Genomic DNA, 25,785 nt, shown 5'->3' on the forward strand with positions numbered 1-25,785 from the left:
CTCTACCCTTCCCCATAGCTCTGACTACCAAATAAATAAATAAATATTGTTAAAAAATTTCAGACTTCATGGGGCCGGCTCCATGGCACAGTATGTTAATCCTCCACCTGCAGCACCGGCATCCCATATGGGTGCTGGTTCTAGTCCCGGTTGCTCCTCTTCCAATCCAGTTCTCTGCTATGGCCTGGGAAAACAGCAGAAGATGGCCCAAGTGCTTGGGCCCCTGCACCTGCATAGGACTGGAAAGAAGCACCTGGCTCATGGCTTCGGATCAGTGCAGCTCCAGCCATTGTGGCCATCTGGGGAGTGAACCAACGGAAGGAAGACCTTTCTCCTTGTCTCTCCCTCTCACTGTCTGTAACTCTACCTCTCAAATAAATAAAATCTTAAAAAAAAATTTTTTTCAGACTTCAGAGAAACAGATAAGCCTGATAGATTGAAAGGCTTACAGCCAAATGAATAAAACAAGATACCCTTTAGTGTTATGTAAATGTGTATATTCAGTGGGGAACACCATCCCTATCCAGGTTCCAAATAAATGTTTGAAAAAGAAGTCCCAAGGTTTCTTCTCCCACTCACTTCCAAGCCAGGGCTGGTCCCAGTCCTGGCACAGGCTCACTGGTTGACTGCAAAGCAAACTCTCGGTTCCAAACTCTGACCTTGCGAGCTCCTGTTCAATACAGAGTCAAAGAAACACACATTTAAAACATTATGATAAACGTCATCAAGTTGGAACTTTTCAAACAACTCCTTTCTAAACAAAAACTGCCATGGTTTCACAAAGCTAGCTAAATCAATCTTGTTAAAAATGTGTATCCATGAGGTGGGAAACTGGCCCAGATGTTCTCAAAGGACTCTTCTAATTCTTAACTCCTTTAACACCTAAAGCAGCACATCTGAACTTGACAAGTGTAATTAACACCCTACTCAAAGCAGAAGAAACTTTCCTGAACTTTAGTGAGGTTAAGAAAAAATTTTTTTGGTTTAACTGTAATTTATTTCCATACCTGTTTCTGGACAAACAACACTCACAGCAAAAAACTGTCCATCCCCACGCCAGGTAACTCGTGGTCTATGGTCATCCCAGGGCAGAGCAGACTCATGCTGAAGAGAGGAAGGAACACCAATGTCACAGGGTACCCTTAAGTGGCCCAGAATCAAACAAGCCTGAGACAAATCTTTTATGAGGTCTAAGCTATCTAGAAAACCAGCCTCATAGAAACCTCAGGAACCCATGCAGAAGAGCTCACAGAATCAGAAATCACCCAGAAAAGAGAACATTAAAAAAATCCTTTTTGGGCATTAAAAACAAAAGTAGCCTAGGAGCACTGTAGAACAGTTACATAGTTAGATATTATATCCAAGTATAATGAGCTAAGAAACCTGTAACTATGATAAGGAAACGTATGCTGTTCAAGTAAGTTTAACAGGAAGAGTCTTATGTAATGAATGGATAAGCTTCCCAGCAGGCCCCAGAAGAGTTAAGAGGATGAGAGGAAGGTGAGTAGGAAAGAGCTAGAGGTGGTAAAGCAGCAATGATGGAAACAGTGTTCTGCACTCTGCATCTGAGGGAGGAAAGGTCTCTTCTGACACTTGCATCTCAATTCTGAAGGCCCTGAAGACAGCAGCCAACTCTATCAGGTGGGAAACAAATGACCACCTGAGCCTTCACCATACTCCAGGGACAGCATTAAGTCAGCATGTTGCCAGCACTGGAGTCTGCACAACAGGGAATACACAGGCAGCCTGGCAAGATTCACTTTCAGAGAAACTGCCTATGGTATAGACCACAAAATTCTTCTAGTGAAGGGTTAAGGACTGAAATATGAGTTATATGAAATGTAGCTAGTAATAATTCAGGCAGAAAACATAGATGACAAGCAAGGTGTTGACTCATCTGGCTGTTCCCTGTCCTCTCTGCCTGGAATGCTGTCCCCAGATGCCCATCTTAGTGTGGTCATTCTTGATCATTCCATATGCTCCTATCGGTTACTCCTTATTCTGCTTTATTTTCCTCCACAGCATCTTTCATTTCCTGAATGTTATATTAAAATTAATTTCAGGCCGGCACCGCGGCTCACTTGGCTAATCCTCTGCCTGCGGTGCCAGCACCCCGGGTTCTAGTCCCAGTTGGGGCACCGGATCCTGTCCCAGTTGCTCCTCTTCCAGTCCAGCTCTCTTCTGTGGCCCGGGAGGGCAATGGAGGATGGCCCAAGTGTTTGGGCCCTGCACCCGCGTGGGAGATGAGGAGGAAGCACCTGGCTCTTGGCTTCGGATCGGCGCAGCGCGCCGGCCGTAGCGGCCACTTGGGGGTGAACCAACAGAACGAAGACCTTTCTCTCTCTGTCTCTCTCTCTCTCACTGTCTAACTCTGCCTGTCAAAAAAAATAAAAATAAAAATAAAATTAATTTCACTTTAATGTCTGTTCTCTTCAACAGAATGCATGCTCTATTAAGGGAAGGGTGTTCTCTGCTATACAAGTATATCCTGTGCCTCAGAAACAGCCCAACACATAGTAAGTATTCAACAAACAATTTATAATGAATGAGTGATCAACAGTTAAGAGAATAGGAAAACACCACACAATGCAACTTCCTGAGTCAGTGTGTCTGGGCAATAGGAGAGCCAGGTAGGGAATAAGCTAAAGAAATACAACTTAAAAACCAAACTATCCATGTTGAATAGTTGCACCTGATTAACTCATGAACTTCTGTTCTATTTTCTGAAGGGTAACAATGACCTTTCAAACAAGAAAAGGTTCCAGATAGCCTGCAAAAAAAGTTCCTAACAAAAGCTAGAAAAACCTACTGAAGAGCACATTATAAATTAGAATGTGGGTTCCCTCCTCTACCCATCACCTGAATAATTTTACAACCCAATTCTGGCAGTACTAGATAACTTACTCTAAACATAGCAGGAGTAAAATGTCCTCTCCAGGATTTAACAGATTAAAGAAAGCAGCCGATTCTGAAGACTACTGAACATTCCATTAAAGCACTATTTCTTTTTCTTAACATCTTTATTGAGATGCAATTTATGTATCATAAAGTTTACCCATTTGAAATGTGAATGTTTTTAAGCATACAAAGTTGTGTAACCATCACCATAATTTAAATTTTGAACATTTTCATAATCCCAAAGGAAATTCCAAACTCATCAGGAGTGACTCCACTCCTGTCCCTAAAACTCCCAGTGCTAGATAGCCACTAATCTATTTTCTCATCTCTTGTCAATACATAGCCTCTCTTGGACTTTTTATATAAATGAGATTACACAATACATCATCATTTGTGACTGGCTTCTTTCATTTAGCATAATGTTTACGAGGTTTAACATGGTATAGCAAGTATCAGTAAAGTACTAATTTTAAAATTTAAAATATATGCTCTTAAAAAGTTATAGCATTAAACTGTTGAAATCTTTACTTAATATATACTAAATTGATCTTCTGCATATAAAGATAATTGAAAATGTATCTTGATGTGAATGGAAGGGGAGAGGGAGTGGGAGATGGGAGGGTTGCAGGTGGGAGGGAAGTTGTGGGGGGGGGAAGCCATTGTAATCTATAAGCTGTACTTTGGAAATTTATATTTACTAGATAAAAGTTTAAAAAAAAGTTATACCATATTTATTTGTTGTTTGAAAGAAGAATACATGACTGTGTAAAATTCTTTTTACTTGGTCAAGTTCTTTCCCTCCTACCAGCCCCTTTTTAGTCTTTCTACAATAAAATAAAAAATAAAAAATCACTCATAAGCCAGGCACACATAAATCAGTTGTCCTAAGCTATAAGTTGTAGAAGTCTTTCCTAATGAAGCAAGGTTATATCTATGTATACTTATTCCATTTTTCTGTCCTCTAATAATCCTACATTAATTCTAATAGGTCAGCATACCTTTCAGAACATTAAAGTGGATCTGCCATGCACATCTTATAACACAGTTGTTTTGAAATTAAAACTAAATTTTTGTTTTGAAGTTTCACAAGTTATCTGTCCACTAAAATAGGGGCAGCAACTACCTCCCAAGTGCCTGCTCTGGGCTGGTGCTGTTGTAGCTGTTTTACCTATTATTACTTCCAAATCTCAATCCTTATAAGGAAGACACTTTTATGTTCACTGTACAAGAACACTGAAGCTCAGAAATGTTAGGAAACTTGGTCGCATAGCTATTAAGTGTCATGGCAATAATGTAATCTGCACTTCTCTAACAGAGATATTCTATCCTGGGAGGTACCTGGCAGTGGGCCAAAGCATAAATATAGCACGTATTCCTGGGCTTTAATTTGACTCAGTAGTACATTCATATGTTTTTTAAAGCAAATTAATGTTTTAAAAATATTCACATTGCACAAATAAATTGAAAAAGGTAAGAATTTAAAGAAATTTAACATGGTAAGACACTGAAGCTACTCCCCAGATGCCCAAAGAATCTCTATTCACACTCTTCTGCTCCAGGGGCTCTGCACGTTACAAAACTGAAAAGCCCTGCCTTCTATCATCAAGATGCCCTTATGTAATCTTTAGAAATTTACAATCCCAAAAGAGGGGGGAAAAAAGTTTCATCCAAAAGGAAAACTCAGAAAATATCTACATCTAGAGGAAAAGTATGGAAACATGTATGCGACTGATCAACAGTGACCACCAGACGGCAGCCTTCTGGAGAGGGAGGAAAGCACATCAAGAAGGGCTCCACAGAGGGCATTCCATTTTTATCCTGAAGTTTCATTTTTTAAACCATATTATAATTATTCTCTACACTAAAACCATCACAGATAAACTCAGTAATGAAAAAGAAAAAAAATCTTAGGTGACTCAATCCCTGAGGGCTCTAAACAACTAGTTTTACTAAAACAGAAGAGATTTGTCTTTTATTGGTCTCTACCTGGTCACCCAGGTCCTGGTGGTGGCAGAACTTCCATAAGTTCCAATCAAGGTTCTTTAGCCATCAAACCGACCTTACCGTTTGTATCTGAAAGGCTGCCTGCCTGCCTTCTGATCCATGGAACTGTGTCTCCTTCTTGCCCCATCCAACAGTGATAAACTTACCTAAAGAACAATTGAGAACATGCATGACAACCAATAAGTTACGTAAAATGAAATAAGAATTTCATTGCCTTTTTTTTTTTTTTTTTTTTTTTTTTTGACAGGCAGTTAGAGAGAGAGAAAAAGAGACAGAAAGAAAGGTCTTCCTTTCTCCGTTGGATCACCCCCAAGTGGCTGCTACGGCCGGCCTGTTGTGCCGATCCAAAGCCAGGAGCCAGGAGCCAGGTGCTTCCTCCTGGTCTCCCATGCAGGTGCAGGGCCCAAGGACCTGGGCCATCCTCCACTGCCTTCCCGGGCCACAGCAGAGAGCTGGACTGGAAGAGGAGCAACCGGGACAGAACTGGTGTCCCGACCGGGACTAGAACCCGGTGTGCCGGTGCCACAGGTGGAGGATTAGCCTAGTGAGCTGCGGCGCCGGCCATTCATTACTATTCTTTACAAAGTTAGACACTAACAGTTACTTGAGTCCTCTAGGGCCTCTCAATAAATTGACCAGCAGTCAATATTTGAAAAGCATGTGTTATATGCAGCAGTGACTTGGCAGAATTTGAAATACCCCTTATTTTGGAAAGTACTTAACTGTCATCTTAAATATTGTAAGTTTCCTTAAAAACAAAAACAGCAATCTCATTTTCATCTTACAAGAAAAATAAAAGTTGGAGAATCTATACAATATGCCCATGCATATCAAAACAACAGACTCAAGTAAGAGCTGAGAACAGAATTCTATCAGCTTTAAATAGGCCAAATGTATCAATCTTCCCACCAGTGGTGGAAGGGACTGTAGATCATAGAAAACAGCCCTTCTTGTACACTTAAGATTGAGTCCCTTAAGCCCAAATTTGAACACTGGGCTCTGCCTTCCAGGCTGGGGTTTTTTCTAAATCACAATGTTTCCCTTACATAAACATGAAGGTATCTGGAAAAAGTTTGTGGAAAAAGGACTAAAAGATAAGTTTGGAGATAGGTATTTGGCACAGCAGTTAAGACACCTCTTGGGATGCCTGCATTCCAGACCAGAGTACCTGGGTTCAAGTCCTGGCTCCACTTCCAATTCTACCTTCCTGCTAATTGCATCCTGGGAAGCAACAAGTGATAGATCAAGTAATTGGGTCCCTGCCACCCATAAGGGAGACCTGAACTGAGTTCCAGGACCCTGGTTTTGGTTTCACCCAGCCTGAGCTGTTGTGGGCATTTGGAGAGTGAACCAGTGGATGGTAGATGGATCTCTAACCAACTCTTTCTTTCTCTCCCCTCCCCATTTCTGCCTTTAAAATATATAAAAATAAATAATTTTTAAAATATAAGTTTATTTTGGTGAAAATAAAAATCTGAGATTAGTACCTATAAGAGACCTTAAAAAGTTTATGGAAATGTATATTATGGAAAAAAAGGCATGGATTTCAAAACCTTTTGCACCAAAATAAATCTGTACCTTGATTCCATTTTTCCACAAATTTTTGGAAGTACCTTCATAAAAAATGAAGAGTTGCTGAAACAATGCAGCTTTTCTTGTCCCTGGAGCTAGGAGCTACAAGAGGCAATAGAGGGGCTGGCGCTGTAGCATAGTGGGGGAAGCCGCTGTCTACAGTGCCGGCATCCCATATGAGCGCCGGCTCGAGACCTGGCTGCTCCACTTTCAATCCAGCTCTCTGCTAATGGCCTGGCCTGGGAAAGCAGTAGAAGATGGTTGAAATCTTCGGGCCATTGCACCAGTGTGGGAGACCTGGAAGAAGCTACTGGCTCCTGGCTTCAGATCGGCCCAGCTCCAGCTATTGTAACATTTGTAGAGTGAACCAGAGGATGGAAGATCTCTCCCTCTCTCTCTGCATCTCTATAACTCTGCCTTTCAAATAAATAAATAAATCTTAAAAAAAAAAAAAAAAAAGAGGCAATAGAAAGATGGTCTGGAAATCATATATTCAGAATCCAATACTCAAAACTGTTCACTGCTAATCACCTAGAACTCCATTTCCAAATTTCTTACCACTGCACAAAAATGTAATCAAAACGCACACCATTTTCTTTTTTTTTGGACAGGTAGAGTTGGACAGTGAGAGAGAGAGACAGAGAGGAAGGTCTTCATTCCATTGGTTCACTCCCCAAATGGCCACTGTTGCTGTTGATTTCTCAATAATGTTGCAGTGGATTCATTTCTGAGAGGAGCAGAGTGGTGGGGGCAAGAGGCACGGAGTCACCACACAGACCGGGGGAGTCGGGTGAAAGCAGGCTTGAGGTGAGCAGCCTACAGACTCGTTTATTTCAGTTGAAACTACATCTTATATAGCCAAGACCAGCCAATCTGGTCAGCGCGCGCCGATCCGAAGCCAGGAGCCAGGCGCTTCCTCCTGGCCTCCCATGCAGGTGCAGGGCCAAAGCACTTGGGCCATCCTCCACTGCCCTCACGGGCCACAGCAGAGAGCTGGACTGGAAGAAGAGCAACCGGGACAGAACCTGCGCCCCAACCGGGACTAGAACCCCAAGTACCGGTGCCACAGGCAGAGGATTAGCCTAGTGAGCTGCGGCGCCGGCCGCCATTTGTTCTACTCTCATGTCCTACCCCCCAGTAATACTGAATTACTTGGCCGGCGCCGCGGCTCACTAGGCTAATCCTCCGCCTTGCGGCACCGGCACACCGGGTTCTAGTCCCGGTCGGGGCGCCGGATTCTGTCCCGGTTGCCCCTCTTCCAGGCCAGCTCTCTGCTGTGGCCAGGGAGTGCAGTGGAGGATGGCCCAAGTGCTTGGGCCCTGCACCCATGGGAGACCAGGATAAGTACCTGGCTCCTGCCATCGGATAAAAAAAAAAATACTGAATTACTTGCAATTCCCTGGATAAACCATGATTTTTTATATAACATTCCTCCCTTGGAATGGACTAAATCACATGCTTGGGCTACTCCCACCTTCAACCCTCAAACACCCAACACCAATTCAGCTGAGGTTCAGCTCAGGTCAGCCTCCTCTGGGAAATTCTCCTTCCCCAGTGACTCCCTTCCCTCCCTTCTAGTAGCCTAATACCAACTTATCACATTATTACTATGCATATGGGACTCCTTAAGGGAAAAGCCAACAACTTAACCCTTTTTTCAAATGGTCATATCACCAAATATATACCTAGTCAGAAATGACTTCTGAGCAAATTGCTTTAAATAAAATTAAGAGTTTAAAAATGATTTCTCAGAGTTGGTGAAGTCAAGTTTTCATCAGCCAAAGCTGAAATACTCCCTTTCCCACCCCTCTCTTTAATCAGGCCAGCTATCCAGTGCCTTTAAGCTGGCCAGAATTTCTTACGCTGAATAAGCATCTCCTCTCTCCTTCCTCTCAGCCCTCTCCCAGCCTCAACGTCCAAATGATCGTGGGTAGATTTTAACAAGAAAACTATCTAACTAGTCTCATGGAAATGCAGAGTCATAACTAATAAAAAGTAACAAAAATCAGCCTTCTGCTTTCTCTCGTTTTCTTCTCCCCAGAACTGTACCCTAGAAATACTCTCTTTATTCTAACTTGTACAGTCCTTTTCACTGAGACCCCAGCCTAAGTACTCCCTAGCGCAGGGGCAACAACCATGCAATAGACTTTAAGCATAGATTCCTATTCCCTAAGTTACTAACAAAGCCAAACCTCAGTCCATGAGAGACACTAAAACTAAGCTTTTTAAACTCTGGGATGGAACACAGCAAAGTGAAGAGACAACCAACAGAATGGGAAAAAATATTTATAAACTACACAAGTGATAAAGGGCTAATATCCAGAATCTATAAAGAGCTCAAGAAATTCAACAACAAAACAAACAATCCAGTTAAGAAACAGGCAAAGGACTTGAACAGGCACTTTTCCAAGAGAGGAAATTCAAATGGCCAACAAATACTTGAAAACATGCTCAGGATCACTAGCCATCAGGGAAATGCAAATCAAAACCACAATGCGCTTTCACCTCACCCCAGTTAGAATGGCTCCCGTACAGAAACCAACAAACAGCAAATGCTGCTGGGGATGTGTGGGAAAGGTGCCCTGCTCTACTGCTGGCGGGAGTATAAACTGGTGCAGCCACTGTGGAAAGCAGCATGGAGATACCTCAGAAGTCTGTATAGAGACCTACCAGAGAATGAGCCAGCCATCTCATCCCTGAGAATTTACTCAAACCAAAAGAAATCAGCAAAGGAAAGACTTATCTGTACCCCCATGTTAACTGTAGCTCAATTCACAATAGCTAAGATACGAAATCAACCCAGATGTCCACCAACTGATGACTTGATAAAGAAATTACGGTATATATACACTAGGGAGTACTACTCAGCTGTAAAAAAGGAATCCCATCTTTTGCAACAAAATGGATGCAACTGGAAACCATTATACTCAGTGGAATAAGTCAGTCCCAAAAAGACAGATATCATGTTTTCCTTGATCTGGGGTAACGAACAGAGTACCTAAAATGTAATGCATTGGAGTGAAATGGGCATTTTGAGATTCAGTGATTGTTTACAGCCCTTGTTTCTTCTATTGAAGAACAGTGTTTCGTTTTGTTTTTCTATTTGTTGAGCTCCTTTACTTAGTGTACGGTTAACTTTAGGATCATTAAACAAACTGAAAGTAGATCTCTGTAAAAATTAAGAATGGGAATGGAAGAGGGAGGAAGAATAAGGGTTGGAGCAAGGGTGGGAGGGAAAGAAGTATCATTATGTTCCTAAAGCTGTATATATGAAATACATGAAACTTATATAACTTAAATAAAATTAAAAAACACACAAAAACTCTGGGATGGGCTGAAGGAAATGTGCTCAAAAACGTTTAATTACAGAATCTGAAGCTCCATGGTTCTTTGGATTATGATACAACTTAGTGCACAAGGAAATGATTAAAACTGAGGAGAAACCTCGGTTTTAAACAAAGCTATACTCACTTTCACCAAAATCATCCTGATGGATTTGCTGCTCCATAATTGGCTCAAAATCTTTCGTCATCATAATCAGGGTCTGTTGACCTTAGAAGGGACAAACAAGAATGATTTCACGTTCCTGTAACTAATTTGCCATTCCATAACTATTTATGGCACTATAAGCTACAGAGCCAGAGTAGAAGACTCATAGTCAGAATAGGGCAGACAGAACACACACAATGATTTCACTTAAAAAAAATCAAGTCTTGACTCAACATATCACCTGGTGCTTATTCTCAGGTATTCGTGTGTGTAAAGCCCGATATCAAAGTCCACATAGCCCTCTCCCAACTAACTTCACCATTTCTAGTTCCAAGACATCTCTTCAAACATATCTGAGTGTGATACAAGCTGACAGAATACACCTGGAGTGAAGTGACTACAATTAAAAAAAAAAGTAATGCCAGAGGAGTTTTTAGAATCTGTTTATATAAAAGCATATCAAACTGAGTTAAATATTGTTGACACTTTTTAACAATAACATGTGTGGAATTTTTTTTTAACAATAACGTGTGTGGATTTTTTTTTTAACAATAACGTGTGTGGAATTTAGCAATCTTCCCAGGTTCTATGACTTCATTCTCATTCCTTAAGACTCAAAAAGTTACATGAAACAACTTTTATAACATATGAGGTAAAACTTAAGTTAGAAAAAAATACTCATTCTACAGTATATTAGTGATATTACTATTCAAAGAAATTGTTTGAAATGCCAAAATTTAAGCCTGTAAGATAATAGGAATAATGTTTTATAAAAGTCAATTAGGTACTGGTGACAAACTTACCTGTAGCAAGAAGCACCAGCTCTTGGTCAGGACTCCAGCTCATGACAGAGATACCACTGGCAACACTCCCGACACACTCCAGCTAAGATTAAGAAAATTGAAAAGGGAGATTCAAAACACCAAGTTTCAGTAAAAATTTATTATGACCTCAACCCAAACAATTGAAAACATACATAAATGTGAATTTACTCCGCATTTCATCAGTAACAGAGATAGAGACCAGACAGGGTATTAGGCACAAGGATGCGAATGGACACCTCATTCTTCCCAAAACTCTTTCACAAAGGAGATAAAAATACAACTCTACAGCAGGATTAAGCTATAACTGAGGTCTCTGGGAAATAAAGTGTGTCTTAAAACAAGGAATGACCAACAGCTCAGGAAACTCTGGGAACATTTTTCTGTGATTGTGTCTCAAAGAGTGATAACAAGGTCAGGAGACAGAGACAGAAAGAAAAACATAGTTTTGAAGCAAGAAAGCATAAAAAGAACACTTAAGAATGAGCTGCAACTAGAACATAAGATATAAACAATGTAGGATGCAGCTAAAAATGAATTTGGGGAACAGACAGTAAAAGGCCTTATAATGCTCAATAAGGAACACAGATTCTGTTTTGCAGACAATTGAGAAGCCACAAAGGGACAGGATCAACACCACTAAATGGATATAAATGGACTGAAAGAGCACAGTATTAGGAAAAAATTCTATAAAATGTTAAATTGTACATAATGACCTTGATGTTTCCCACCATGAATTGAGAGTAGTCTGTTACTGTATTATACAGAATGGTTAAGAGTAGTAAAGGTTGGGGCCGACGCCGTGGCTCACTTGGTTAACCCTCCGCTTGCGGCGCCGGCATCCCATATGGACACCAGGTTCTAGTCCCTGTTGCTCCTCTTCCAGTCCAGCTCTCTGCTGTGGCCTGGGAGGGCAGTGGAGGATGGCCCAAGTCCTTGGGCCCTGCACCTGCATGGGAGACCAGGAAGAAGCACCTGGCTCCTGGCTTCGGATCAGTGCAGCGCTGGCCATAGCGGCCATTTGGGGAGTGAACCAACGGAAGGAAGACCTTCCTCTCTGTCTCTCTTTCTCACTGTCTATAACTCTATCTGTCAAATAAAAAACAAGCAAACAAACAAAGAGTACAGATCTCGGGTGCTGGCGTTGTGTGTAGTAGGTAAAACTACTGTCTGCAAACCATATGGATTCTGGTTTGTGTCCCGGCTGCTCCACTTCCAATCCAGCTCCCTAATGGTCTGGGAAAAGTAGTGAAAGTTGTGTTTAGGCCTTTGCCACTCACGTGGGAGACCCAGATAAAGGTCCTGGCTTAGGTCTGGCCCAGCCCTGGCCATTGTAGCCACCTGGGGAGTGAACCAACAGATGGAAGATTGCTCTTTTTCTCTCTTTATGTCTCTCCCTCTTTCTCTGTAACTCAAATAAAAACAGAGTTAAGGTCTCGGATTTATACAAGGTTCAAATTCCATCCAGTAAGTGTATGACCTTGGCTTAGTTACTTAAGCTCTCTAGGCCTAATTTCCTCTTCTGAAGAATGGGAAACAATGACCTACATCATAAAGTCACAGTAAGGATTAAATTAAACTTTGCATGAAGAGCATTTGAAAAAGTGTACTCTAAACATTTAGTAAATGTAAGCTGTTGTTATTATCCTATTACCTGTAACAGTATAACTCCTGTGACATAATCGAGGTTGCAGAGATCACAACCAATGGAGGAATCAAAGAAGATTAAGTAAGAATCAGGCAATCAAAATTGAAAGTGTGTAGTTAAGCAAGTGAGGCTGGAAATCCAGAAATTCAACTTTTTGCTAGAGTAGAGAAAAAAATCAACAGGCTGAAATTTATCTTCTTTAGAAGTCTTAAAATATGTATGCAACTATAGTGAATTACTTCAGTATGTTAACCAACCAGATCCATAACAGAAACATTAGCCATGTAAACATCTTGAAGATGTTCTAACTTGACAACTAAAGATTACAACTCAGGATGAGATTCTGATAAGAAGTGACGTGACCTATACCACCCAGGAAAGGCCAGTTTTCACTACTTTTTTAGAGTTCTAATTTGGAATGTTCTAACAGATCCAATAGACAAAATCAGACTTTGGAAAAATTCTGAAATATAGCTAAAGCTATGCCAATTTTTTTTAATAAAGAGATACAAAATGCAAAGTTTCTAACTTCAAAGGCTTAAATACTACGGTTACTGACTCGAAAATCAACACAAAGTAAGTGACTTGTTTGAGGATGCTTGTGACTTCCTCTTTGCGGGACCCTCCTCCTTACTCACCTGGTGTGTGCTGAGATTGCAGAGAATGACATCTCCAGAGGCTGTGGCAATGCACACAGACTCCTGATCCAACAAGTCCTGAATACCGACAATGCAGCCACTTTTATCTTCGGGGAGAAAGCCTTCTGCCACCAAAGGAATTTCATTTTTCACCTTTTACCAAAGCAAACACATGAACAAATTAACTCAGCCCACTTTCAAGAACAATTCATAACGTTTCCAGAAATAAAATACTTTAAATCAACCCAAAGAGCATTTAAAAATGTATATGGTCGGCTCCAGCACTGAGGACTGTGACCAGTTGGTATGGGTTAAGGACTCAAGCTTAGGTGCGTTCCCCATTGAGGACCACTGTCATATCAATATACACACATGGCAGAAAGGGTAAAACACAGGATACCCATACAAACTATATGGTCAGAGTCTTATCAAGTTGGTTTGAAATCGTAGTTAAAGGAAGGTTACTATTTAAGCAATGTCTAACATGGCATCTATGTAAATCAAAGAGAATATTTATTCAGGAAGAAAGAAATTCAATAAGATGTAAAGAACGACCATCTTGGGGGAAGGAAGTCTGGCAGGATACAAGTCAAAGGTCATGTCAAGTGCTGGGATTCTCCATGAGGAACTCACCTCCCTCGTAACAGGGTCTACTTCTATCAGGCCATGTTCTGAGCCAATGAGCACTGTCCCCGGTTCAGTTCGCAGAGAGAAGCACTGAGGTTTCCCTGGAGCTTGAATATCCTTGAACTCCAGAGTCCGAAGTAACTTTAGATTTCGCATGATGAAGCAATTCCCAGGAGAAAAGTACAAATCTCCCTGGATGAAGCATTAATCCCTGGGAAAGAAAGGGACAGCTTACTAGAGATAAACGGCCACTCACCTACATAGAATAACTCAGGGTGGAGAAGCGGTCGATGGAGTAAAAAAACACAACTACCAACATGAACACACACCCACCCCACATACTCAGGTGTGGCAGCACCTGCTGTATAACATGTACAGTGCAGAGCCACACACTGAGGGTGCTAGAGGCTATTTTAGGTTCTCACTCTTTGAGAGGCAAGACTCAACTTCACAGCTTCTTTAAAAAATACTCCTCAGAAAAGTTGAAAAGAACAAGCAAACAGGAAAATGTTTTATTTTTGCACATTAGGGAATTTTATAACCCAATAGATTTATAAAGTCATAAGAGAAAACAAGACTGTGCTACTCATTAGAACTACATAAAATCCACATATATGAACTAGCAGTTGAAGATAATATGGAATAAAATGACTTTAATATCCATCAGGTAACTCTTTTTTTTTTTTTTTTTTTTTTTTTTTTTTGACAGGCAGAGTGGACAGTGAGAGAGAGAAAGAGACAGAGAGAAAGGTCTTCCTTTGCCGTTGGTTCACCCTCCAATGGCCGCTGCGGCTGGCGCGCTGTGGCAGGTGCACCGCGCTGATCCGATGGCAGGAGCCAGGAGCCAGGTGCTTTTCCTGGTCTCCTATGGGGTGCAGGGCCCAAGCACTTGGGCCATCCTCCACTGCACTCCCTGGCCACAGCAGAGGGCTGGCCTGGAAGAGGGGCAACTGGGACAGAATCCGGCGCTCTGACCGGGACTAGAACCCGGTGTGCCGGCGCCACAAGGCGGAGGATTAGCCTAGTGAGCCGCGGCGCCGGCCTCCATCAGGTAACTCTTAATAAACTAGTTTTATATGTTTATAAAAAATAAAAATTTAAGCCAAAAACATTTATTATTCTCAGAGGGCAAGGAAGATACTGTGGAATGGTAAGAGTTTGCTTCCAAATGATGACCGACATCAGTCTGATGACCTGATACAACCACTTCAAGCAACTTCATTTTCCTGGCCAGGCTTTTATCAGCATAAGAGAAAAGGTAAGAAAAGAATGCTAAATAGGAATACCTACTTTGGTCTGGTAAAAACAGACTTGTTTTAATGCATAACATTATCTAAATAGGGAAAAATATTAATATGCTGCATAGTTATATTCAGATCTCTTTAAGGTTTATAATTAGAAGTTCCCTAACTTATGTTAGGGGTGGAAATTACAAAGACCACACTGGCCTTATTATCACTTTAATGCAAGGTAAACTGTCTCATCTTGGCACTTCATGCTTAGGACAGTAAAAGAATAAAAATGAGACATTCCTTACAGTACAAAGCAGATACTGCCAATTGTAACAGGAATGAGAAAACATAATGTGGGTTAAAAGAAATGCAACATCATGTATGGTGGGTGTGAAGAAGAGAATCAAGGCAGACGATGGTTTCAGTAAGTTTTAGAGACATTATATTCTAGAACTTCTGGAAATTATGTCATCAAGTTTTATACCACATAAGTTTTTAATAAAAACCCAGCTCCACCTATAGAATTGGATTTTTCAAGGCGTATAAAAGTTAGATGTCTTTTACCTTCAAAGATGACCACTGAAACACATCTGAACAGATGAGTATATTTGAGATGAGAGAACGCCCGGCAAGGGATAGAGCAAGCAACAAGAGATAGGACAGGCAACAGGAGGTCACCCATGTGGAGTCTCCCAGCTGTTCTTCCCACTGGGTTATAAAGGTCTCACTCAACACTGCTGCACAGGGGATTCAGCTTCCAACAAATGAACTTTAGGGAACACATTCAAACGACACCATATGCCCATACTACTGCCATGACCAGATTATCACATCTCCATATCCCTCCCTGTGAACTTGTAACCTATTCGCCAACAACCTGATCCATGGACCCCGGGGTGAGAGGGACGGTAAAGGCAAAACGAAAGGATCCACTTTTTTCCTGCCTTACTGGTTTCCCCAACGATAGCCCAGTAGTGGACCTTCGCTCTTGCAGGGGCCTCTGTCCCAATCTCTAGCACTTCCACGACCACCCCCAGGCACCCCCAGGCACCACTTAGGCAGGCTCTCCTGCACCCTGACAGACTTTGAAACCCAACCCTGTGGGTGTCACCCTCTGAATTCCTGAGGGAGTACCACCAGCAGTCAGAGCCCAGCTTTACAATGCTCCAGGGTTTCCGTGGTAACAGCCCCCCACATCTCCCCTTGTTCTGACCCCTAGCCCTAGTTAGGTACTGCAGCTAGCTCCTTCTTCCAGGTCTATTGGTCTGTTCCTTCACTGCTCCTTTTCAGTTTTTGTTCCTCCAGCAGCTATTTAAGCAACTTTTCTTTTTTTTTTTTTTTTTGACAGGCAGAGTGGACAGTGAGAGAGAGAGAAAGGTCTTCTTTGCGGCCGTTGGCTCACCCTCCAATGGCCGCCGCGGCCGGAGCGCTACGGCCAGCGCACCGCACTGATCCGAAGCCAGGAGCCAGGTGCTTCTCCTGGTCTCCCATGTGGGTGCAGGGCCCAAGCACTTGGACCATCGTCCACTCCACTCCCGGGCCACAGCAGAGCGCTGGACTGGAAGAGGAGCAACCGGGACAGAATCCGGCTCCCCGACGGGGACTAGAACCCAGGGTGCCGGCATCGCAGGCAGAGGATTAGCCTAGTGAGCCGTGGCGCCGGCCTTAAGCAACTCTTACATTAAATTCTCTCCACTGAAAATCTGTGCGGTTTCTACTTTTCTGGCAGGGCCCTGCCTAACACAAACAAGCTGCATTCTCAAATCAGAGCTTTCAAAGCCACTGAGCTTGCAAAGGTGAGCTCATTCATCTCCCTCCCACCCAAAAGTTAACTACTCTTAATTCTCACACTCACCACTCTTACTCCATTACACTCTCAAGGGAAAGACATGCCCAGCCCTTTCCAGGCTAGGACAGAAATATCCTCAATAGTCCCCCAGGACCCAGCCATATTAATACTCTTACCTTGACATCAGTAATGTTCAACTCCCCTGCCTCCACTGACTCAATTTTCTTGGTACTTAAGTGTGCCCAAAATCCGTCCACACTGTTGGTCACTCCTGGGAATCTCTCCTACTGTTCTGACAACTCCATTTTCTTCCCTTGCCCCTCACCTAGCCCCCTCTTGGCTAACTTGGTGCTCATGACTACAGCCCCAGGCAGATCACCGATATGCTGATAAGGTATTATGAAATACTCAGCCCTGCTGAAGAAGCCCTACTGTACACTAAGTCCACATTTTCAACCTTCTGATGTTATCACAAGCATGTCTCACAAGCACATCAAATGCAACCTGGGAAAGGAAGCATTAACTACTCTTCCACCAAATGTCAGTTTGCTCTATTTGGGGACACGGCACTGCCACTCTCTCCGTTTTTAAACAGAAAGCTGTCTTTGCCCTTCTGCCCACCCTTTCACAGTTTACAGTTGACTGGTCCCATCAGTGGCTGTCAAAGTGCAGCACCTTATCCCGCGACCCGGTTTGTGACCTCCACCAAACAACGACTGAACGAAGTGCTAGGCGATTACTCAGTCACTGCTTCCACGGAGACCACGGCTGAACGGGACAGCAAGCCACATAAAATACCCAATTTAAGTTGAAGAAGCACCGGGACTTCACGTCCACGGAAAAGTCGCATTCGCGAGAAGGGACCCGCAGCGTAGCACCCCCACCTCTACGAATCATGGCTTTCCAGCCTGGGTTAATGCGTTCGCGGCGGGGGCATTAGCTCCCCGCTGCAAGGATCCAGAGGCTGGGCTGTCATCCCCCTGCGGGAGCTCCCCCGGACGGCCAAGGATGGCGCGTCCGCAGTCAGAAGCTGACGATCGAGGAAAGAGGTCGCCCACGCCTCACTCTACTCCTGGGTCTGCAGCAGACACAGGACCCTCGGTGTCCCTTTCACTAGGACATGCCTGGGCGCGCAGGGCCCAATCCTGGCCTCCTGCTCAGGCAGGGGTCGCTGGAACGCTCACCTGCGCCGCGCCGAGAACCCTCGCCTACGCGGCAGGGCGCCGCTGGCCCCCCGAAGCCTCTGTCTGCAGCTTCCGAGCTCTCAGGGAGCGCGCTAGGCTGGAGGGGCTACAGCCACTGGACACCCAAAGGTGGAGCGCGAAGCGCCGCTCAGGTGCTAAGCGTGCGACAGAGACCCACGGGCTGGGCTGGCCGGACACGCGCTAAGCGGCGCGGGAGTGACGTCACACGACGGGGCGTGGCCGAGTAAAGGGTGGCTTCCCAGGCCATTCGGCTTGGTGGACTCTGTAACCCTGGAGAAGTAGAAATACAGGGGCTGCGCTAGCACCCGTCCTATATCTCCCCCTATTGTATTATGATTACTGCCCACCCTACTGGATTTGATTCCTGCTTTGACATCAGATCCCTAAGCTCTGTCGTGGGGGTAGGGGGCGGAGACTGTTGGCTGGGGGGTAGTGCGCGTGCGCTGGACGTGGCCTCCCACCGGAAGGACACCCCCCAAGGCAGGCCCGGCGGGAGGAAGCGCTCGCATCCCGGAGGGCGGGGCAGCGGCCCCGGGGGTCGCCATGGCTACCGAGCTGCCGGCCGGCGAGCCGGCCGTGCCTTCGCTGGTGGATCGTTATTTCACTCGCTGGTACAAAACGGGTGAGTGCTCGGCCGCGGAGGCCTGATGCTGTGGGGACGGCAGTGACGGATGAGGATGCGCGCGCGCTCTCGCGCTTCCTCCCGCGTCGGAGGAGCTGGCCCTCGGAATTACCCTCTAGATCGAGGGATGGCATTTGGGAGGACTCGCAGGCGTGGAACACCCGTGGAGCGGGGCGCCTCCCGGGGCTTCCAGGGCAGCGCGGGCTCCGGCGTGGGTTGCTCGCGGGAATTCTAAAGTAAAGCGAGGTCCTCGAGGTCGGCGGCGGCCAGAAGGTGTATACAGTGCGTGCCTGCCGGTTGGGACGAAAGCGCCATCCTACCGGGAGTAGCGATGCATGAAATTATTCAGAGGATCAGCTCTGCGGTCGGGTAGAGGCAGCAGCGACGGCGGGAGGAGGGTGTTATGATAGACTCACTGGAGAGCAGAATCTGCGGTTTTCTCTCAATGAGAAGCTGCCGCACTGACCATTTGTCACTTAGAAGTGTGTCTTCCTGTGGTACCGTTTTGTGTACACAGTAACCCCAGTGGCAGAAACTTCATGGGGATTCTCTGACCCCTACTTTCTTCGGAGATCTTAAGAGTGTGCTTTAAAAAAAAATACTGTAGCAAACGAAGATACTTCCAAAAAGTTCAAGAAAATGGATTAAAACAAATTTTGCTGCAAAAAGATTTTTGCAGTCCATAATATGAGGAATCAACAAATTCTTGGAAAATGCACATTCTGAGGGGAAAAAAAAAAACTATGTATGGACTTCAAAAGATTTTTGCACCAAAACAAACTGATTTTTGAATTTCATTTTTTTCTATGGACATTTTTTAAGTCCTTTCTATTTCCTGTTGGCTAAACTTAGGTGACCAACCCTCCTGGTTTGCCCAGTACTGAGGGATTTATCCAAATGCAGGACTTCCCAAGCTAACATCAGCCCTGGAAACCACCCACAAAAATACACTACTGTGAAAGAAAGAAAGCAATGCCAGTTGCATTTTTCTAGTAGAAATAATGGATGTTCTTAATGTGAGGACAAAGCAAGATAGAGCAAGGAACTTAAACATGGAATAAATGATTCTGTCCAGGCCAAGTCCCTGTACCTGTAAGTACTTTTTGGAAGCTTTTAGGTCTATCTTTTTGAGTAATGAAAGGATACCAATGATCAGTATGTGTGCAGTCTTCACAATTACTATTTATATAAACCCAATAAAGTACTAAATAGCAGGAATACATACTCATTCCATAACCAATAAAATTTTTTTCTTCCAGATGTCAAAGGAAAACCTTGTGAGGACCACTGTATACTACAGCACTCTAACCGGTAAGCAATTTGGGAATTTTAATTTACTAAAAAGCCCCTCCCCTCCAATTTTAGCCTGGTATGGTCTTGAACAATGTCCATCATTTTCCACTGTGTTGAAATGGTGTTAGAAGAGTTGGTTGGCAGAGATGAATCTTCCAAGGCCTACTCACTCTGAAAAAATAAACTTGATTCTCCAAATGTCCAAACTGAGGACCTCACCCTCAGTCAGCTGCTACCTGAAGTGGCCAGCCTGTGCCTCAGCACCAAACTGCCAGGGCCCAAGGTATTGCTACCACAGAGGCCTCCGCGGTACCCTGTCCACACAGTGCCTTGCTTCTCTCCCTTCTACCCCAGTGCCACCTCAACACCTCTGGTACGCTTCTTTCCTGGGAAGGAAAGTCAATCTTATTTTCTCTTTATTGCATTCCCCATTCTACAGTGATGCCCCAGTAATAGCCAAAGAAAAAAAGGGAGGTGTTTGGTAGCTTGACTAAACAGATGTAGTTAAGTCCTCTTGTGCCAGCAGGAATACTGTGATGTAAGAGGAAGAACTAGAGCAAGCAGTAACTCCAGATCAATCTTTTCTCCTTCTAGAATATGTGTCATCACATTGGCAGGATCTCATCCGGTCCTTCAAAGTGGAAAAACGATTAAGAGCATTTCCTATCAGATAAGTACCAACTGTAGCAGACTCCAGAACAAGGTCTCTGGGAAATTTAAGCGGGTATGTTGCTGTAATTCTGTGATTATCTACTTAATTCCTCTGCATGCACGGTAGTGACACATCCAGTCAGCCTTAGAATCTGGTAACACAAGCTCAGCATGCTTCTCTGGCACTTTGATTCGCTGGTTTTATGTATCCTTGAACCCTAAAGAGATTCTCAGACCAAAAAGATGGGATATTTCAGGAGTTACATCTGTCATATTAGGTTGTGGGCCACTCTCTCGCTTATCTCCAGGATGGAGGAGGGGGAATGCGGGCCTTTTAACAGACACCTCTAACATCAACAAGGTATTTTGTCCCTTCTAGTTTATTAAACCAGTGTCTTGAGCTCTATAAAATTTAGGTGACCATGTCTTCTTTACCATATTTTTCACATGTAAATTAAAAGGAAAAAATCTGGACAGAGTAGGAAAATATGTCAACCTGAGAAAACATACAGTATTTGCATTGCCAGTCTAATACACAGTTACCCACATCACCTTCTACCTCCTCACAGTCCTCAGTTATGAAACATGGTATCTCCACAGGTCCAGGCAAGATGACATTTTATTGAAAGAGGGTTTCACACCACAGACAATTTTAAGAGCATATTAGTGATGCCAGCATCCCAAGTGGCAGCTTATCCCAGCTACCACAATGCTGGCCCAGATATACTGGCAGCACTGTGGGCTGCTTCTCTAGGGAAGCTGGAGAAATGTCCATCAATTCCTCACTTCTTCCCTTCCATCACACAGGGGGCGCAGTTTCTAACAGAATTCGCACCTCTGTGTAAGATTTACTGCTCAGATGGAGAAGAATATACCATATCTAGGTGAGTAACTTTTTCACCATCATTTAGGAGAGACAAAGCAGATAATATTTTTCATACAAATAATTCTGTTTTTAATAGCTGTGTGAGGGGACGGTTGATGGAAGTGAATGAAAACATTCTCCATGAGCCATCTATTCTTCAAGAAAAGGTAAAAGAGGAAAAATATATGATCTCATCCCTGTATCTTTTAAGGGATTTTTAAACCGTTTTTGAATTTTTATTCATTAGTATATTTGAAAGGCAGAGAAAGAGAGATTTCCCATTCACTAGTTCACTCTCCAGATGCCTGAAGCCAGGAGCTGGAATTCAGTCTGGGTCTCCCATATGGATGGGAGCCATCACCCACTGAGCCATTACCCACTTCCTCAGAGGGCTAGAATTGAGAGCAGAGCTGGGACCTGAGCACAGCCCCTCCCCCCAAACAGCAGCTTAACTGCTGTGCCAAATACGCACCCCACCCCACCCCACCCCCCTGATATATTTGCCAGTACTAAATATTCTATTTCCTTTCCAGCCATCTACTGAAGGTTACATTGCAGTTGTGTTACCCAAATTTGAAGAAAGCAAAAGCATAACAGAAGGCTTACTGACACAAAAACAGTATGAAGAAGTTGTGCTGAAACGCGCTGATGCTACTGCAGCTACATCATGAGGACTGCAATGGAGCCAGAGCAACATGGGATTCTTAGCCTTACCTGGCCTAAACCATCAGTGCCCTCAAGGAGACGCAGCATAATGTGTGAAGCACATTTCTCCCCCAGCCATCAGCAGAAGAGCCCTAAGCCTTCACTTAACCTAGTTTTCCCTCTGTCTTGCCTGATAAGCTTTGGCTCCCACTTGTCTTCACCCTCACCCTGTTCCCTTGCTTCCAAGTAAACAAGCAAGCAGGGGATGCATTTTGATTCATTCTTTCTCTCCCTCTCTCTCTCTCTCTCTCTCTCTCTCAAGCAGGGGATGCATTTTGATTCATTCTTTCTCTCCCTCCCTCTCCGTCTCTCTCTCTCTCTCTCTCTCTCTCTCTCTCTCTCACACACACACACACACACACACACACACCCCTCTTTGGGTAAAATTTGGCAAACATGGAGAAATTTTAAGTAACTGATTTATTCATCCTCATCGTATTAAATGGAAGTAAATACTGTATTTTGACATACTTCTATTGTTTGAACATTATGGCATGGCTGTTGTTTTTACTTCAATTTTCTATCAGTTTGAAGTTTTTTCAAAAACCTAAATGACCTTTCTTCACCCTGCTTGAGTGTGACACAAAGTCTTGTCCTGCCTGTTTTTTTGTTTTTTTGTTTTGTTTTTTTTGTTTTTGTTTGTTTTTTTGGCAGGCAGAGTGGACAGTGAGAGAGAGAGACAGAGAGAAAGGTCTTCCTTTTGCCATTGGTTCACCCTCCAATGGCGGCCGCGGCTGGCGCGCTGCAGCCAGCGCACCGCGCTGATCTGATGGCAGGATCCAGGTACTTATCCTGGTCTCCCATGGGGTGCAGGGCCCAAGTACTTGGGCCATCCTCCACTGCACTCCCTGGCCACAGCAGAGAGCTGGCCCCCGCCTGTTTGTAAGTTACAGGAAGAGGCTGGAGTGTAGAGTGTACCTTTTGTCCTCCTCACACCTATTAAACAACTAAATGAGGAACACATCTTTGAAAAATACCAAATTCTGCCTTAACAAATGGAAAATAAGGCAACTTAAGTTGGTTCTCATAGTGGATACATTGTAGTCAACCAAGGTCACTCTGGTGACTGGGTAACTAACAAGCTTCTGCCTTTGAACACAACAAAGACTTCTACATCCTTAAAAAGAAACAAACTAACTCAATTTATGGCTTAAAATTGGATACTGATTTACAATGAATTCCAAATAAAGGACATTAAGAAAACATGTCACTTTTTCCTTAGACTACATATATTTAAACAGCTGTGTTTTTTACAGTTTCTATCCTCTTACGCTGTTGAAGTCAAATATTACCCCCTCCCCACACCTACTGAAGTATGTAACTGCATCTTTTTTTTTTTTTTTTTTTTTTGGACAGACAGAGTTAGAGAGAGACAGAGAGGTCTTCCTTCCATTGATCCACCCCACAAATGGCTGTTATGGGTGGCGCGCTGCGCCAATCCAAAGCCAGGAGCCAGGTGCTTCCTCCTGGTCTCCCATGCGGGTGCAAGGCCCAAGCACTTGAGCCATCCTCCACTACATTCCCGGGCCACAGCAGAGAACTGGACCGGAAGAGGAGCAACCGGGACAGAACTGGTGCCCCATCCGGGACTAGAATCCGGGGTGCCGGCACTGCAGGTGGAGGATTAGCCTAGTGAGCCGTGGCGCCGGCCTGTAACAGCATCTTTTAATTTTTTTTTTTTTTTTTTTTTTTTTTTTTTTTTTTTGACAGGCAGAGTGGACAGTGAGAGAGACAGAGAGAAAGGTCTTCCTTTGCCGTTGGTTCACCCTCCAATGGCCGCCACGGCTGGCGCGCTGTGGCCGGTGCACCACGCTGATCCGAAGGCAGGAGCCAGGTGCCCCTCCTGGTCTCCCATGGGGTGCAGGGCCCAAGCACTTGGGCCATCCTCCACTGCCTTCCCGGGCCACAGCAGAGAGCTGGCCTGGAAGAGGGGCAACTGGGACAGAATCCGGCGCCCTGACCGGGACTAGAACCCGGGGTGCCGGCGCCGCAAGGCGGAGGATTAGCCTAGTGAGCTGCGGCGCCGGCTAACAACATCTTTTAAATAAAATTTAAAATTAGTTTTAGTTCAAAGCAAAACGTCTTGTAACCCGGGGTGGTGAAATGTCATGTAAGGTCCCGGAAATCACTGGTCTGGCCCTGCCAAGACAACTGCAGGCAGGACTTGAAATTCAATGCGTCCTCAGCAGGCTGATTTTTGAGTGGCTAATTTTGTATGCTCCCCAAATGATGCTATAAATATCCACATGGCTCTTGGCAGAAAGAAGGTTCCCTACCCCTGCGAATGCCAGGACAGTTATCCCTAAAATATGCACATCGAATATGACAAGGTAGCAACACGTACAGTGATGGTGCTATGAAGTGAAAATGTGAGCACAAACGAGCACAGCAGTTGGCACAGTGAATGTTCAAGAGTACATGAGACAGACACAACTGACAGTAAAACAGTCTGCATCTACTTTACATATTCACACATAATTCCCCCAGGAAGTCTACTGTCATGTAAAAGAATATTTGTTTCAGAGAAAAAAGAAGACTTTCTGTTTAAACAATTATAAAGTCATTAACTAAGCTAAGTGTACCCCATTTTCTCCCAGGACTATAGTGAAAAGTGAAGGTTTTATTTGGGGTGGGCTTTGTGGTACAACAGTTTAAGCTGCCCCTTAGGGACCCTACATCCCATATCAGAGTGCCTGTTCAAATCCAGGCTGTTCCACTTCTGATCCAGCTTTCTGCTAATGTACATGGGAATCAGCAGATTATGGCTCCAGTACTTGAGTCACTACCACCCAGGTGGGAGATCCAGATGAGCTTTTTTTTTTTTTTTTTTTTTTTTTTTTAAAGATTTAATTATTTGAAAGGCAGACTTACAGAAAGAGAAGGGAGAGACAGAGTTCTCCATCTACTGGTTCACTCTCCAAACAGTCCCAACAGCAAGGGCTGAGCCAAACCAAAACCAGCAGCCAGGAGCAGCTTCTGGTCTCCCATGTGGGTTTGAGGGCCCAAGCATTTGGGCCATCCTCTGTTGCTTTCCTAGGCACATTAACAGGGAGCTGGATCAGAAGTGGAGCAGCTGGGACTCCAACAGGCACCCAAATGGGATGCCCGTAATGCAGGTAGGTGGTGGTTCAACCTGCTTCGCCACAGCACCTGTCTCCAAATAAATCTTTTTTTTAAGTTTTCTTCAGGGTACAGGGCTGTGGCATAGCGGGTAAAGCCGACACCTGCAGTGTCAGCATCCTATATGGGCACTGGTTCAAGTCCCAGCTGCTTCACTTCCGATCCAGCTCTCTGCTATGGCCTGGGAAAGCAGTAGATGGCCCAGATCCTTGGGCCCCTGCACCCACATGGGGGACTCGGAAGAAGCGAATGGAAGACCTCTCTCTCTCTCTGCCTCTTCTTCTCTCTGTGTAACTGACTTTCAAGTAAATACATCTTTAAAAAACAAAGTTTTCTTCAGTAAAATATCATTAGTCTTGTGGTTCTTCAAAATCCGTGAATCTTGATTGTGGTGGCTGACACAGAAAAATCATCAGACTCATCTATCTACTGCCACGTGGCAAGGACATGACCCATCGGATATCAAAATGAATTTCAAAGCAAGGGATGCAAACACTATGAAATGAGCTCAAAACAAAGTCAATCATAGTATAACATGCAGAGAAAACCTATCAGCCAGATCTTTCCATCAAAACTCACAGCACAAAAACAAGTTTTCAACACGAA

At 44.0% G+C, this 25,785-nt stretch overlaps 2 protein-coding genes across 3 annotated transcripts in view; one reads left to right on the forward strand and one right to left on the reverse strand.

Moving 5' to 3' along the window:
- Positions 1-18,128, reverse strand: part of ELP1 (elongator acetyltransferase complex subunit 1) — a 74,838-nt gene extending 56,710 nt beyond the window's left edge. Inside the window, exons 1-8 of one of the 2 annotated variants that reach the window (XM_051842674.3) lie at positions 17,903-18,128; positions 13,704-13,908; positions 13,071-13,223; positions 10,767-10,848; positions 9,946-10,026; positions 4,963-5,048; positions 1,008-1,104; positions 580-670 (exon numbers count right to left, since the gene is read on the reverse strand). In XM_051842674.3, coding sequence (XP_051698634.2) covers positions 580-670; positions 1,008-1,104; positions 4,963-5,048; positions 9,946-10,026; positions 10,767-10,848; positions 13,071-13,223; positions 13,704-13,853 — 740 coding nt within the window. In that variant the 5' untranslated portion in view covers positions 13,854-13,908; positions 17,903-18,128. 2 annotated transcript variants of the gene reach the window in all.
- ABITRAM (actin binding transcription modulator) lies at positions 18,124-23,262 on the forward strand. The gene is made up of 6 exons (XM_002708118.6): positions 18,124-18,545; positions 19,805-19,856; positions 20,433-20,562; positions 21,297-21,373; positions 21,452-21,521; positions 21,888-23,262. Exons 1-6 carry the CDS (start codon positions 18,467-18,469, stop codon positions 22,023-22,025), a joined length of 546 nt encoding a protein of 181 aa, XP_002708164.2. The 5' UTR covers positions 18,124-18,466; the 3' UTR covers positions 22,026-23,262.
- Positions 23,263-25,785: the final 2,523 nt, after the last annotated feature.

This window comes from Oryctolagus cuniculus, chromosome 1, assembly GCF_051225735.1.
Source record: "Oryctolagus cuniculus isolate XC-2025 breed Fujian yellow rabbit chromosome 1, ASM5122573v1, whole genome shotgun sequence".
Lineage (NCBI taxonomy): Eukaryota > Metazoa > Chordata > Mammalia > Lagomorpha > Leporidae > Oryctolagus > Oryctolagus cuniculus.

Excerpts from the sequence above, each read along its gene's own strand:
- ABITRAM (XM_002708118.6), top strand. The coding sequence starts at position 18,467 with ATGGCTACCGAGCTGCCGGCCGGCGAGCCGGCCGTGCCTTCGCTGGTG. Across the intron at positions 19,857-20,432 it reads ATACTACAGCACTCTAACCG|AATATGTGTCATCACATTGG; the intron begins GTAAGCAATTTG and ends TTCTCCTTCTAG. Across the intron at positions 21,374-21,451 it reads GAAGAATATACCATATCTAG|CTGTGTGAGGGGACGGTTGA; the intron begins GTGAGTAACTTT and ends TGTTTTTAATAG.